At 38.4% G+C, this 14284-nt stretch overlaps 1 protein-coding gene across 6 annotated transcripts in view; it reads right to left on the reverse strand.

Moving 5' to 3' along the window:
• WDFY1 (WD repeat and FYVE domain containing 1) overlaps positions 1-14284 on the reverse strand; it is a 176827-nt gene that overhangs the window by 5112 nt on the left and 157431 nt on the right. For all 6 annotated transcript variants that reach the window (XR_011968981.1, XR_011968983.1, XR_011968984.1 and 3 more), the window contains 2 exons: positions 13925-14033; positions 1850-1987 (listed from right to left, as the gene is read on the reverse strand). Coding sequence is in view for 2 of the 6 variants with exons in the window: in XM_072617957.1 (XP_072474058.1) it covers positions 1850-1987; positions 13925-14033 (247 nt within the window). In the remaining 4 variants the exon portion in view is untranslated. Of the gene's footprint in view, positions 1-1849; positions 1988-13924; positions 14034-14284 lie in introns of those variants that run through there.

Genomic DNA, 14284 nt, shown 5'->3' on the forward strand with positions numbered 1-14284 from the left:
TGGCCCAATCTCATCCAAAGCTCAATTCACCTCAATGAGCTCATCTTTAAAAAATACTATGGGATGGACCCCAAGAGCATCATGTTTCAAAGAAGGCTATGTTCCCTGGATTTCCAAATCACTAGTCCATGAAACACCTTCTAAAACAGCAATAAATATAAAGCAGACATAAATTTTAAACCATTTGCTAAGGTTCCTAGAAATCATTTGTAGGAAAAATAGTAGCATATATTTATATAACAGTCACTTTAAAGTTTTCAAAGCATTTTACCTATATTGGTTATCTCATCTAATCCTCAACACAATCCAATAAGTAAAACAGGGAATAACAAGTAAAATGAAACCCAAGGTCACAGAATTAGTTAATGAAAAAGGCTAACCGAACCTAGGTCAGGTGTACTTTCCACTGCCCTAAGGAACAGGTCAGCCCTTTTAGAGCACTTAAAACTCAGCAACCTTCTCAGTCTCTACACACCCCTAGTACAGACACACCAAAGAGGTAGGAATCACTGATCATCAGCTCAGCAATTTATAAACTTGTTTCATAGGAAGACCTTGCCTAATATTGGCTCCTCTCTCATAGGTCTCAAGGGACCATTAACTAAGTTGGCCTCCTGCTTCCAAATCAATTTAAGAACTCACCTTGTATCAGTCACTATGCCAGGCCCTGAGAATACAAATTCAAAAATTCAACAGGAAGAAAGGATGGATGGATGGATGGATGGAAGGGAGGGAGGAAGGAAGGAAGGAAGGAAGGAAAGAAGGAAGGAAGGAAGGAAGGAAGGAAGGAAGGAAGGAAGGAAGGAAGGAAGGAAGGAAGGAAGGAAGGAAGGAAGGAAGGGAGGGAGGAAGGGAGGAAGGGAGGAAGGGAGGAAGGGAGAGAGGGAGGAAGGGAGAGAGGGAGGGAAAGAAAGGAAGAAAATTGATTAAGCATGTGACAGGCACAATGCTAATCACTGAGGATACAAGTAAATACAGGGAAGTAAGACAGTCCCCACTCATGAGATGTTTCCATTCTAATGGGGGATGACAACAATTAGAGGGAGCTGGAAGTGGGGAGGACAAGGCATATGCTACAGAAATAGCCTGAATCTGGGCATAATTAAGGACATAATTAAGGTCTACTTGAGCCCAGGGCAGTTGAAAGTTCAGAGGAGCCCAAAGTTGGGGTGGGGAGGAGGCTAAAATAAAGGTCTGGCATAGACTTGTCTGGGAAGGTACTTTCAAAAGGTGCGAGTTGCCTCCAAAAGGAAACTGCAAAAGATGGCATCACCTTCAGGCCACCTTCGCCGTGATACTGTGCAATGTCAGGAACCTGAATATTTCCCATCATGCTTCTGAAATCCCTCTCACTGAACAATTGTGGAGTCAGTGTTAAGAATAGAAATTGACACTTGGGAGCTGTGGATCCCTGTTTATTTATACCTTGGTACTTAAGCCGCTCTGCTCCCAATTTATTTGTGAAAATAGGAACAATCACACAGAGAGAGCCTGCTCTCTCCAGGAGGTGCTGAAAATTTTTAATTAAAATGATAAACTCCACCTTTAATAAGAAAGTCCTAATACCTCTGACAAACGGCAGAGTGATTTACAATGACGCTCCTTCCCCAGTGCAGAAGACATTTTTCCAAGATTAACTTTTCAAGCTGTAAAAATAGGTTTTATTAAAAACAGCACCAAAGAAATGCTACCTTTGACAGGATTTTTCTCTGGTTTATAGGGCCTCCTTATTCACAAACAAAAACCTATCTTTAAACAACAGGCCCTGGGATAATTAAGCTTCTTTTTTTTTTCCCTCACCCCTCCTCAACATGAGGAAATCTCCTCATGTTTCTATGCCCTTACATACCTCCTGTAACATGTCAGAGTCTTCTATAGCCTTGACAGCAGTTTTCTTTGAAGTTTCCTGGATTTCTCCACCAATTATAAACTCATCAAGGATAAAATAGGCCTTTTCAAAATTAAATATAATATCCAGCTCACAGACCTGGTGAGATGAAAACAAACATAAGACAAACCTGCAGCAGCAGCATCAACATTCCCAGAGCAGCATCCATTCAAATACAAAACCTATTCGATGGCTGCACCCTTGTGGCAGACGAAGGTTACAAAATAATACAGCATTCCAAGAACAGACAAACTCAGAGCTTTAGCCTTTCAGGCTTTGGATGGATGACCGAAAATAAAAGACTTCTACAGCAGGTCAACATTTAGGGATTATGCTATGCCTTTCCATTCCCTCAGGAAAGCACAGAATTATACAGGTTGGGGCTGTATATATCTTAAGGCTTTGTTATCTCAGATATCCCCCCGACATGATACAAACTGCCACTGATAGAGATAGAGAACGTTTTTGATCAAAATATTTTCATTTCTCCTCTGGGAATCAACTTGTCTCAACTTATTTCTTAAATTGATATTTTCTGTTGTCCTGCCTCCAGATCACAGATTTAGAGGCAGAAGGGACCTCAAAGGCCATCTTAGTCCCCATTTAACAGATAAGCAGACTAAGGGCTTAGGAAAATTGTGTGATTTGCCCAAGGTCAAACAGGTAAGTAAAAAGAATCATGCTTTTCTCTCAGAAGTAGGATGTTACCCTATCATTAATTTTTTCTTATATTCTCTAATGGGCTGCAGCAAACTTGGAGTCATTTCGAAAGGCTAATATAATTCCTTGCTAAAGTACAGCCATGGCAGGTAGGGTCATTTCCTAGAACATCAATTCTTCTCGTTTAAAATTCTAGCAGACATAAAATTTTCACAGGCATCAGGCACCTAAGCTCACATAAGTGAAACAGAATCTGCACGGTAACAGCAAATAAATGGCTCCCAGGAAAAATGGTTTCCTGCTGCCTAAAGCATATTAAGTTGCATTCTAGACACAGATATTTCCACAAATGGCTCAATACTTTAAATATCTGAGTCCATAAACTTAGGGGCTCCAAGAGGAAATTGTTTTTCATGGACAGATTCAATGGAATCAAAGAGCATCTAAAAAAATAAACAGAAGACCATGACAACAAACAGCCATTTCAGCAAAACTTGGTTGCTGGCGTTATTGCCTCTTTATTCTCCATTGACAGGAGGAGGCTTGGGTAATGTGCAGGGACTCTCTGCCTGCCCGCAAATATTTAAAATATTCTTCCTACCCATGATTCCCACAAAAACAGGGGAAAGAATGTACCATAAATATAATGAAACAAGTTGACAGAGGCTCAAAAGGAATACAAGGACCCATTATTTGACAACTGGAAATTTATTTTCAGTGTTGTTTTGGAGCTGGGTTCTTTTTGTCTTCTTTCTTTCTTTCTAGACCTGTTTTTCATCAGCCTAGGGAATCCTGGTATGGAAAAAATCCTTTCCCTGGATATAGATTAGCAACTGATTTGCTTTAGGCAATAACAGGCTAACTGATTAGCCCCCAGTCCCACAGTTAGCATGCGAAGAGAGGCAGGAATTTTAGACTCAGCTTTGCCTTATTCCAAGGCTGGCCTTCTGTCTACTAGGCCACTTCAATGATTGATCAACAACAGGTCCCATGTCAAGCCCTATTTGGTCAGAGTTTGTGCCCCAGACACTCAGAATGAAGGTAAATATCAATTCTGTTTTGGCCAAAAACCCTGAGGTCTTCCCCTCCCAGATCTATTTTTTTCCTTCTTTAAAGAGTCCAGGTGGTGGAACAGGAGGCGATTGTGGAAAAGAAATTGTACTCACAGATCCTGGGCAGAACAGAGTGCTGTTAGTTGCTCACAGACAAGAGGACAGGCCAGGAGAGGAGTAAACTCCTCTCCCTTGATTGTGCCACCTTGGATGAAGTGAGAACATACAGGTCCCTAGAGTATACCCTCCTCTTGACAAAGGACTCAAAGGTCGAGTAATTGGCTGGGAAATGCCCAAAAAAGGGAAAAAAAAATAAGACTAGAGAAGGCTACTTTCTTGGTGAACAGGTATTTCCTTCCATCCTTTCAGATGAGGAAGAACAATGCATACCATTAAGAGGAAGACCTAAAAGACAGGCTTCTGCATCCAAAACCTCCAAAATAAATATGCAATGGAGTCAGGCCATGGAAGAGCTCAAGAAAGAGCTTGAAAATCAAGTAAGAGAGGTGGAAGAAAAACTGGGAAGAGAAATGTGAGCAATTCAAGAAAATCACGAAAAGCGAGTCAACACCTTGCTAAAGGAGACCCCAAAAGATGCTGAAGAAAATAACACCTTTAAAAACAGGCTAACTCAATTGGCAAAAGAGGTTCAAAAAGCCAATGAGGAGAAGAAGACTTTAAAAAGCTAAATCAGCCAAATGGAAAAGGAGGTTCAAAAGCTCACTGAACAAAACAGTTCTTTAAAAATTAGAATGGAGCAGATGGAAGCTAATGACTTTATGAGAAACCAAGAAATTACAAAACCAAACCAAAAGAACGAAAAAAATAGAAGAAAATGTGAAATATCTCATTGGAAAAACAACTGACCTGGAAAATTTATCCAGGAGAGGCAATTTAAAAATTATGGAACTTCCTGAAAGCCATGATAAAAAAAGAGCCTAGACATCATCTTTTATGAAATTATTAAGGAAAACTGTCCTGATACTCTAGAACCAGAAGTTAAAATAAATATTGAAAGAATCCACCAATCACCTCCTGAAAGAGATCCAAAAAGAAAAACTTCTAGGAATATTGTAGCCAAATTCTAGAGTTCCCAGGTCAAGGAGAAAATATTGCAAGCAGCTAGAAAGAAACAATTTGAGTATTGTGGAAACACAATCAGGATAACACAAGATCTAGCAGCTTCTACATTAAGGGATAGAAGGACTTGGAATATGATATTCCAGAAGTCAAAGGAACTAGGATTAAAACCAAGAATCACCTACTCAGCAAAACTGAGCATAATACTTCAGGGGAAAAAAATGGTCATTCAGTGAAATAGAGGACTTTCAACCACTCATGATGAAAAGACCAGAGCTGAATAGAAAATTTGACTTTCAAACACAAGAATCAAGAGAAGCATGAAAAGGTAAACAGTAAAGAGAAATCATAAGGGTCTTACTAAAGTTGAATTGTTTACATTCCTACATGGAAAGATAATATTTATAACTCTTGAAACTTTTCTCAGTATTGGGTAGTTGGAGGGACTATAAACATATATATATACAGAGAACACAGGGTGAGTTGAATAGGAAGGGATGGTATCTAAAAAAATAAAATCAAGGGGTGAAAGAGGAATATATTGGGAGGAGATAGGGAGAAATGGAATGGGGCAGGTTATCTCTCATGAAAGAGGCAAGAAAAAGCTTCGTCAATGGAGGGGAAAAGGAGGGAGCTGAGTGAGATGGGAAAAAGTGAAGTTTACTCTCATCACATTTGGCTTAAGGAGGGAATAACATTCTCACTCAATTTGGTATGAAAATCTATCTTACACTACAGGCAAGTAGGTGAGAAGGGGATAAGTGGGGTGGGGAGATAATAGAAGGGAGGGCAAATGGAAGGAGGGAGTAATTAGAAGTAAACACTTTTGGGGAGGGCCAAGGTCAAAAGAGAGAATAGAATAAATGGAGGGCAGGATAGGATGGAGGGAAATATAGTTAGTCTTACACAACATGACTATTATGGAAGTCTTTTGCAAAACTACACATACATAGACTATATTGCATTGCTTGCCCTCTCAGTGGGCATGGGTGGGCAGGGAGGAAGGGAAAGAAGTTGAAACTTAAAGTTTTAGGAACAAAGGTTGAGAACTGTTTTTGCATGCAACCTGGAAATAAATACAGGCAATGGGGTATAGAAATCTATCTTGCCCTACAAGAAAAGAGAGAAGATAGGGATAAAGAAAGGGAGGGGTGTGATAGAAGGGAGGGCAGATTGGGGGAGGGGAAAATCAGAATGCATGATGTTTTGGTGTAGGGGGAAGGGAGAGATGGGGAGAAAATTTGGAACTCATAATTTTGTGGAAATGAATGTGAAAAACTAAAAATAAATAAACATTAAAAAAGAGTCCATTCTTTGCTTCATTTCTTATTAAGCCTTAATCACTGAGTGAGTGTTACATCAGTTAAACGGAGAGTTAACAGAGGCCTTAGCTTGAAAAGGCCAAAGTCCCCCTCTGCATCCTGGGCCATCTCCAGTTCTCCCAATTCATATCTGGTCACTGGACTGCTCCAGGGGGAGAAAGTGAGGCTGGTGACTTTATACAGCCCTCCCTCACTTAAATCCAATTCCCTTGCATGTCATGGCATCATCTCCCTGATGTCAAGGTCCTCTTTGAGAACAAAGGACAAAGATCAGCACCAAGGTTGCCAGGGTGTCACTAAAAATTACTATTTTAATGATACCTCATATCACCATAGCATTTTTCTGTTTACCAAGTGCCTTCGAAATGGAATCACTGCTTTGAACCTACAGGATTAAGTGGGGCTGCAAAACCTTAATTCTAAGGCTCCTTGTTTCATTATCATCTGCCAGATGAGTCATCTATCAGGATTCTAGCTTTAGAGCTGAGGAAGGGACCTTAAAAGGTCATCTAGTCCCATATTTTAGAGATGAGGAAACTGGGGCTCAGAGAGAAGTGGTTTGCCTAAGATTCCACAAGTGTTAAACAATAGAATCAAGTCTGGAAGCTAGGTCCTCTGAATCCAAATCCAGCTCTTTCAACTCCTCTGTGGTACCTTCCATTTGCCTCATGATTCCTGCTATGACTCTGACCCAGCAGGATGGTAGAGAGTGGTAGGGCTGAGGTCTCTAAACAGACTCCAGGATAAAGAGTCATACAGAAGTATAAAACAGAGCTATCAAATGTCAGCAGGTAAGCAACACAGGTAGCTAAGATAAAAGTCAAACAGCACCAGCACAGTACATACACCACTCCTGGGGAAGGACCATTTCTTATTTATCTTGGTATCTCTACTTGCTGATTTACACTGACTGTGGGACCCCCAGGAAGTCAGGTCACTCAGCTTTTCAATGCTCCAGGTGAGTCTTGAGACAATAAATTATATAAGTTACTTGGCTGCATCATCATAGGTCCATAGCACAAAAAACAAATAAAAACTCAAACCTTTTCTCTGAACTCAAGATATCTTGAACATGTTGCTATTGAACCATTTCAGTTGTGTCTGACTCTTCATGACCATATTAGGAATTTTCTTAGCAAAGATATTGAGTGTTTTGCCATTTCCTTTTCCAACTCATTTTACAGATAAGGAAACTGAGGCAAACAGGGTTAAGTGACTTGCCCAGGTCACACAGCTAATAAGTATCTGAGGCCAGATTTGAACTCAGGAAGATGAGTCTTTTTGACTCCATGTCCAGGACTCTATCCATTATGCCACTGAACTACAGAAGACTCCTAAAAAATATTTCTTGAATCAATTAATGAACTCAGTTCACAGGAATCAGAGCACCTAAGGATCTAAAACCAAGGCAGATACACTAAAGGGGTTAAGAAATCTGCAGTCACCAGAAATCAAAATAGTTGAAAAATAAAGATGGGTAAAATGAGGAGAGAACCCACCATTGTAGAGGGGAAAGTGCTCCAGATTTACAGTTAGATGGTCTGGGTAGGAATTCTGGCTCTGGAGTCTTCATCTGGAAAATGGCAGGCAGAGTAAGACGAGATATGTTCTAGGGTCCCTTTCATCAACAGTATATAACAGTAAAAGTTCAATGTATAGAACCAATACAATAGTAGTCGAATACAACAGTAATGTGACAGAATTGTACGCAGAAGGCAAATCTCCAAAATATTTTTGAATCCTCATATGAATAAACATAGATCTTATATCTATCTAGAAGTATATACTAAAACCCCAGTCTCATTGGAGCAGATAGGATCAGAGACGTAGAACCAGAGGGAATATCATAGACCATCTAATCCAATCCCCTAAATTTTACAAGTGAGGAAACTGAGGCCCAGGAAGTTCAGGTAGATTAATCAAAGGCACATAGGTACTAAGTGGGATGAGTGAGACTGAAACTCAGGTGCTCAAACTCCATATCTAGTCTTCTTCCCTGTTCTGACCTCAACTTTATTCATGACTTTGAGGCAATTTATTATTTTAACCTCTACAAAAGGGGACTAGAATTTACTTCCTCACCATTTAGAATAGATGGAATAATTGAATGTTTATAAGATTGCTTAGAATTTTAATATCCTGTAAAGGAGACAGAATTTACATAAAGAGCAAGAATTTTTCCCCCAGCCAGAGAAAGGTGCTGATTTTCTACTCCTTATTAATTGTTGAGAATTTAATCTTATTAATAGATATCTGAAGTTTTTTAAAGTCCCAACAGGTTCTTCCTTGGGAGAAAGGAGGAAACGTTTCAAAGAAAACCTTCAAAGACAAAGGCTTCAAAAAGAAATTTATTTTTACTGACACAGAGCAATGTTGAGAAATGCCGGAAGCCTTTACTTATCATCAACAATATTAATGAACATCTGAGGGTCATAAGTCATCAAACTGAGCGATTTTAGATCAGGCCTTAATCACCAATATACTGTTATCACACTGAATTCTGGTTCAGCAAAACAAAAAAAGAGAAAAGGAAAAAAGTACCAAAATTCTTCCAAGATAAAATGGAAGATTAAACAAGAGAAGAGTTCACTTTTCTCTGACCCTTCTAGTGCTTTCACATTGTTACTGGTAAAAAGAGTGAGTCAGGTTTTCTTGAGAACCAGCATACTGTCTTGAGGCCTATGACTCAAATTTTTCAGATAAGCAGAGACCAAGTCAATTCTAGTTCACATTCAGCACAGCTAGGTCAATTTGGGACAAAGTAATATGACAGAAAAAAGTAGAGAACAGATGACAACTTCTTAACTTTCTCCAGTTTTCCAGTATTCTACAGCAAAACTAGGCTGCTTTTTTCACCTTATCTAATGCATATATCTCTTCATATTATTTGTTACCAATTACAATACGATAAATATCCAAGTGTCTACCATGCACCAATAACTACTATAATTAAGAAAAAAGAAAGACAGCCCCTGTTTTCATGGAATTTACAATCAAATGGAGGAAAGACAATATACGAAAGGAAATTGAAAGGTAAGGTAAGTGGGACACTGTAAGAGAATATTCAGGGATGGGAAAAGCGATCAAAACCAATCAGTGCAGCTGGAGAGAAATGAAGAGCTGGCTGAGTCTTGAATCTTCTTTAAAATAAGGCTTTGGGAGAAGTTGTTTTGTTTTTGTCCTGCCTCCAGTCTCTAATCAAAGGGAAAGAGGCAAGTGAGTATGGTGATGAGATGTGAGTACCAAAGCTGAAGCAACTGGTAGTGAGCTTATCTTGAAGGGGAAATGATGATACCAAGCAGTATAGCTGGTAGGAAATGAATCTATTCTGAAATAGATTTCTGAAATTTACTTTCTCACTAGACTCTAAGCTCCATGAGGGTAGGGACTGAGTCCAGTTAAAATCAAATAAACTTTTCTGAAACATTTTCAGGTCTTTTGTAAGGAAAGTGCTGACAATTACAAATGAAGCCTCTAGGGAGTGGAGTTTGTTTTAGCTGAACTTTACTTCACCCAATATCAAACATAAGTCTACGTGTAGCAAGCAATTAATAAGTGTCTGACAAATGTGCCAATAAATGAATTGTTGACTAAAAGATGGGGATGAAAAGAGTAGCTGGGAGGGGGACCAGGAAAAGTTTTAAACAGTATGATCCTAAAATACCACTGTTAAATCTATATATAAAATGTCTGTAAGTCAGAGAAAATATCAAAATGTTAGTATTTGAGGAGTAAGACGAAAGGCATAAAATTAACCTAAGTAGAGAAACTAATGGACATTTTCTTTATTGGGAAAGTCAAAGGAAAATGGCTTGGTGAGTTATATTTCAAATTCTAGAGGGGGGGTTCTTAACCATTTTTGTGTCATAAATCTTTTTGGGGCAGTCTTGTGAAGTCTATGGATTTCTTCTCAGAATGTTTCTGAGTGTGTAAGGTTCATTCAAATGCAAGATACATAGGACTACAAAGGAAACCAATTCTACTGAAATATAGTTATCAAAATAATTTTAAAAATAAGTTCACCCTAATGCATTGTTGTTGTCAACTGATCCAACCATTTTGGAGAGCAATTTGGAACTATGCCCAAAGGGCTATAAAAATTTGCATTACCCTTTGACTCAGCAATATCACCTCTACGGCTATATTCCAAAGAGATCGTACAAATGGAAAAAAAGACCTACATGTAAAAAAATATTTAAAGCAGCTCTTTTTTGTGATGGCAAAGAACTGGAAACTGAGGGGATGCCCATCAATTGGGGAATGGATGAACAAGTTGTTGTATATGAGTGTAATGGAATGCTATTGTGCTATAAGATATGATGAGCAGCCAGACTCCAGAAAAACCTGGAAAGACGTATATAAACTGGTGATGAGTGAGGAAAACAGAACCAGAACATTGTACACAATTACAGTCACACTGTTCGATAACTAACTTTGATAGATGTGGCTCTTCTCAACAATGCAAGGTGCTAAGATAACTCTGAATGGCTCATGAGGGAAAGTGCTATCCACATCCAGAGAAATAATTAGGGAATCTGAATGCAGATTGAAGTATACTATTTGTTCTCTCTCTTTTTTGTTTTGTTGTATTTCTTCTTTCTTGTGATTCATTCCATTCGTTATAATTCTTCCTTACACCAGGACTAAGGTGATAATATGTTTAATACGAATGTAAATGTAGAGCCCATATCAGATTGCACACCATCTTTGGGAGGGGGAAGAGGAAGGAGAGGGAGAAAATTTAAAGCTCAAAAGTTTATAGAACTGAATGTTCTAAACTAAAAATAAATAAATTAGAATTAAAAAAATAAGTTCAAGAATTTCATATTATCATCATTTTTCTAGAGGCTTCATTTATGATTCTCAATTCCCTCACCAACAATTGCACTTCTTTGGAAATTTCTGCTTGACTGCATTTTAATTAGACTCAATGTGAAAAATAAAAATGATGCAAATGTGTCAGTATTTTAATTGTAAAAATAAATAAGACTTTTGGGTGGGAAGAGAGGGAAAGAATTTTAAAGTAAATATTTTGATTTTTAAGATGGTTCCCAACTAAATTCTTATTTTTTTGAAAAAAAGTACTGTATTCAGCATCTGGCCTCAGACACTAGTTGTGAGACCCTGAACAAGGTACCTAACCCTGCTGGCATCAGTTTCCTCATCTGTAAAATGAGCTGAAAAAGGCAAAGGCAAATCACTCCAGTATCTTTGCCAAGAAAATTCCCAGTGGGACATAGGGAGTTGGATATGATTGAAATGACCAAACAACAACAAACTTTATTTAGAAGAGTTATGCATGTCAAAATCTGTAAGGTTTTTTGAAAAAAAATGTTAACTGAGATAACTCTTCAATTGTGCTATGCTTAGCACCAATAAGTAAGGCATAAACCAGGGAGAAGGATAGTTACAAAGGTGTTTGTCACAGCTATAAAGGACAGTTCAGGCTGAGTCCCAAGTGAAGGAGTCTTCTATTGTGAGGCAACATGTAGTTGACTGCATCAAGCCCCTTAAATGAGATCTATGCTCACACACACAAAACTCTGGCCTAACTATCCACAATGGGAAAAAAACCAACTGGAGGAAAATTGGCTCTATTCTTCAGGCTATGAAATGAGGTTGTTATCAACAGCCCACAGACTTATAGTCTATTAGTCTCAGTCTATTTTGGTCTACACCTTGGACAGTGAAAATGGAGAATAAAGTGGAGCTAGTATTAAATAGGAGGGAAGGGGAAGAATGAATTACTTTTTGGAAACTACACAGAGTTTTTAATGATTCCAACCAACCTTCTCTTGAAAACAAGGCCCATCTTTTCAACATCAATATTTATTCAGTGAGGCTTCAACTCCTTTGCAAATCAGTGGGAAAGACAATGGAGAAGCGCATGGTGGGCATAAAGAGCCTGCAATATATTACTGAAAAGGAATTACAAAGGAGAATATGCATATAAGATATCATATAAGAGATGGATGACTGGAAAAGGAGAAGGGCTGATCACATTGTGAGAGTGAATGATAACTGAGAGAGAGACCACTGGTAGCCACCGATGTCAAGAGACAGAGAACTACTCTCCCCACACTGGATGGCCCTCCCATTGAGGATCTATGGGAGAACACTAAGAAGCACACTACAGGATGAGAATGTATTGATGGGTTGCTCTTCATACCACTGGAGAGATGACCCACATCAATGAGTTCACAGGGCTGTTTTGAGGATCAAATGAAATAATGCATATCAAGAACTGTATAAACGTGAGCTATTATGATTTATAGTCAACAAAGAATAAGCACAGTTGAATCTTATGACATCTTCACCTTTCAGTCAGTTGTGGTAACATATCAGTATTATGAAGACAAAGGCAGAACATCTGGAACCACTGTTTTGTGACTTTTGGGGAGGGATAGCCCAAGTTTGTAAAAGGGAATGGGTGAAGGGAGGGATGTATTTAATGGATATGAAATCCTCTACTTCCAAGAGAAGATGGAACCTAATTATGTTAGCTTCTTCCTCCTCCCCATAACTTTTAACTAGAGCTACAAGGGCCAATCAATGAAATTATATATATGGAAATCTGTCCTACATTATTCCACAACCCTCCAAAAGTCACAAAAGAATAATAGTGAAGTAATTATTTACCTCATATCAGATGAGGGAAATAATTTTGTATAATCTATGACTCTGAATAAGCTATAATATTTTAGAATTAGCCTTTCGTTATACAGCATTATTTTTGAGGGTTTCGAATTGTTTTTTTTTTTTAAGTATTGTAAAGTTCAGGCATAAAGTATGAGACCATGCATAGTCTATGAGTTGCAAAAGTGGGAAAAAATCTGGGTCTATAGGAGGCGATCTTGTCCTATCACAGAGGTAGTGAAGTCTATAAACATTTATTAAGCTCCTACTATGTGCTAGGCACAGATAACAGCAGCTTAAAATAGTAGGCTCAGAAAAAGGAAAAACAAATAATAATACTTTCCTTTCAAGTATTTCTAGTAATAACTATATGGTCTTGCTTTGTGGCTGACATTAAGTAGATAATCATTATTTGTACGGCACTTTCTTTTGGCAAACAGATATACAGAGACTGGACGACGACTTTCCACCACTAACCTGAAGCTTATGCTATGGCTACTCTCAATCAAATAATATAATAGCACCCACTGTCCAGGATTGTTTTAAGGAGTAAATGAGACAATAACTGTAAAGTGCTCGGTACGATGCCTGGTTTGTAGTAAGTGTTACTTACGATATACTATATAATATAATATATATTACTATATACTAAAATAAATGTTAGTTGTTATTATGATGGCAATTGATTGGACATTTGTAATGAGAATGAGGGGTTGAGAAAAACACTGAGGTTGTAAACATGGATAACTGGAAGGATGGTAGCCCTATGGATAGCAACAGAAAAGTTAGGAAGGGGGGGCAGAAATATCAAGTTCCAAAATACTTATACTCCTGGTACAGGGGCAGTTCGGTGGTGGTATAGTGCAGAGCACCCAGCCTGGAGACAGGAAGATCTATCTTCCCAAGTTCAAGTCTGGCCTCTGACACTAGCTATATGATCCTGAACAAGTCACTTACCCCATCTGCCTGAGTTTCCTCATCCGTAAAATGAGCAGGAGAAGAAAATGACAAACCACTCTAATACCATTGCCAAGAAAATGCAAAATGGGATCACAAAGTATCAAAGAGGACTGAACAATCACAAGTTGTGCATGAGGCTATCACGAGGGCAGTGAAGTCTCAAGGTATGGGTTTAAACGTAAGCTAGAAAGTATGACTTCTGAACTTATTTGACATTTTCATGCATAGACTCAAATATGAGGAAATAATAAGGAAAATAGAAGGGGGAGGCAACTCTACTTGCAAGAGTCTGCTCATTTTCATGCATATACCAAAGTAAAACTTACGTTTCCAAAATACTTGTCTAGTAATTCCACATAACGATGTACAATCTCTAGCGTCAACAGTTCATTGTCCTGATTTTCTACTGCACAACAAAAATATAAGCTAGCATATCTAGAATAGAGAGAGAAAGAAAATTAGAATTCATTGAAATATTGAACAACTCAGAGATATTTCCTCCCAATAAAATTTGGGAAGCCATGTATTGTACTTCTTTTTCAAGGAACCTTTCCCTCATAATCAAAGAACTGTTTATTTGCCAACTGCCCTTTCATTATCCAGATAGAGCAAAATCTGAATCATGCAGTTAGGTGTCATAGTGGACATAATACTTGAGGTCAAATCCTGACTGGACCACTTAAGAG

Source organism: Notamacropus eugenii, chromosome 6, assembly GCF_028372415.1.
Source record: "Notamacropus eugenii isolate mMacEug1 chromosome 6, mMacEug1.pri_v2, whole genome shotgun sequence".
Taxonomy (NCBI): domain Eukaryota; kingdom Metazoa; phylum Chordata; class Mammalia; order Diprotodontia; family Macropodidae; genus Notamacropus; species Notamacropus eugenii.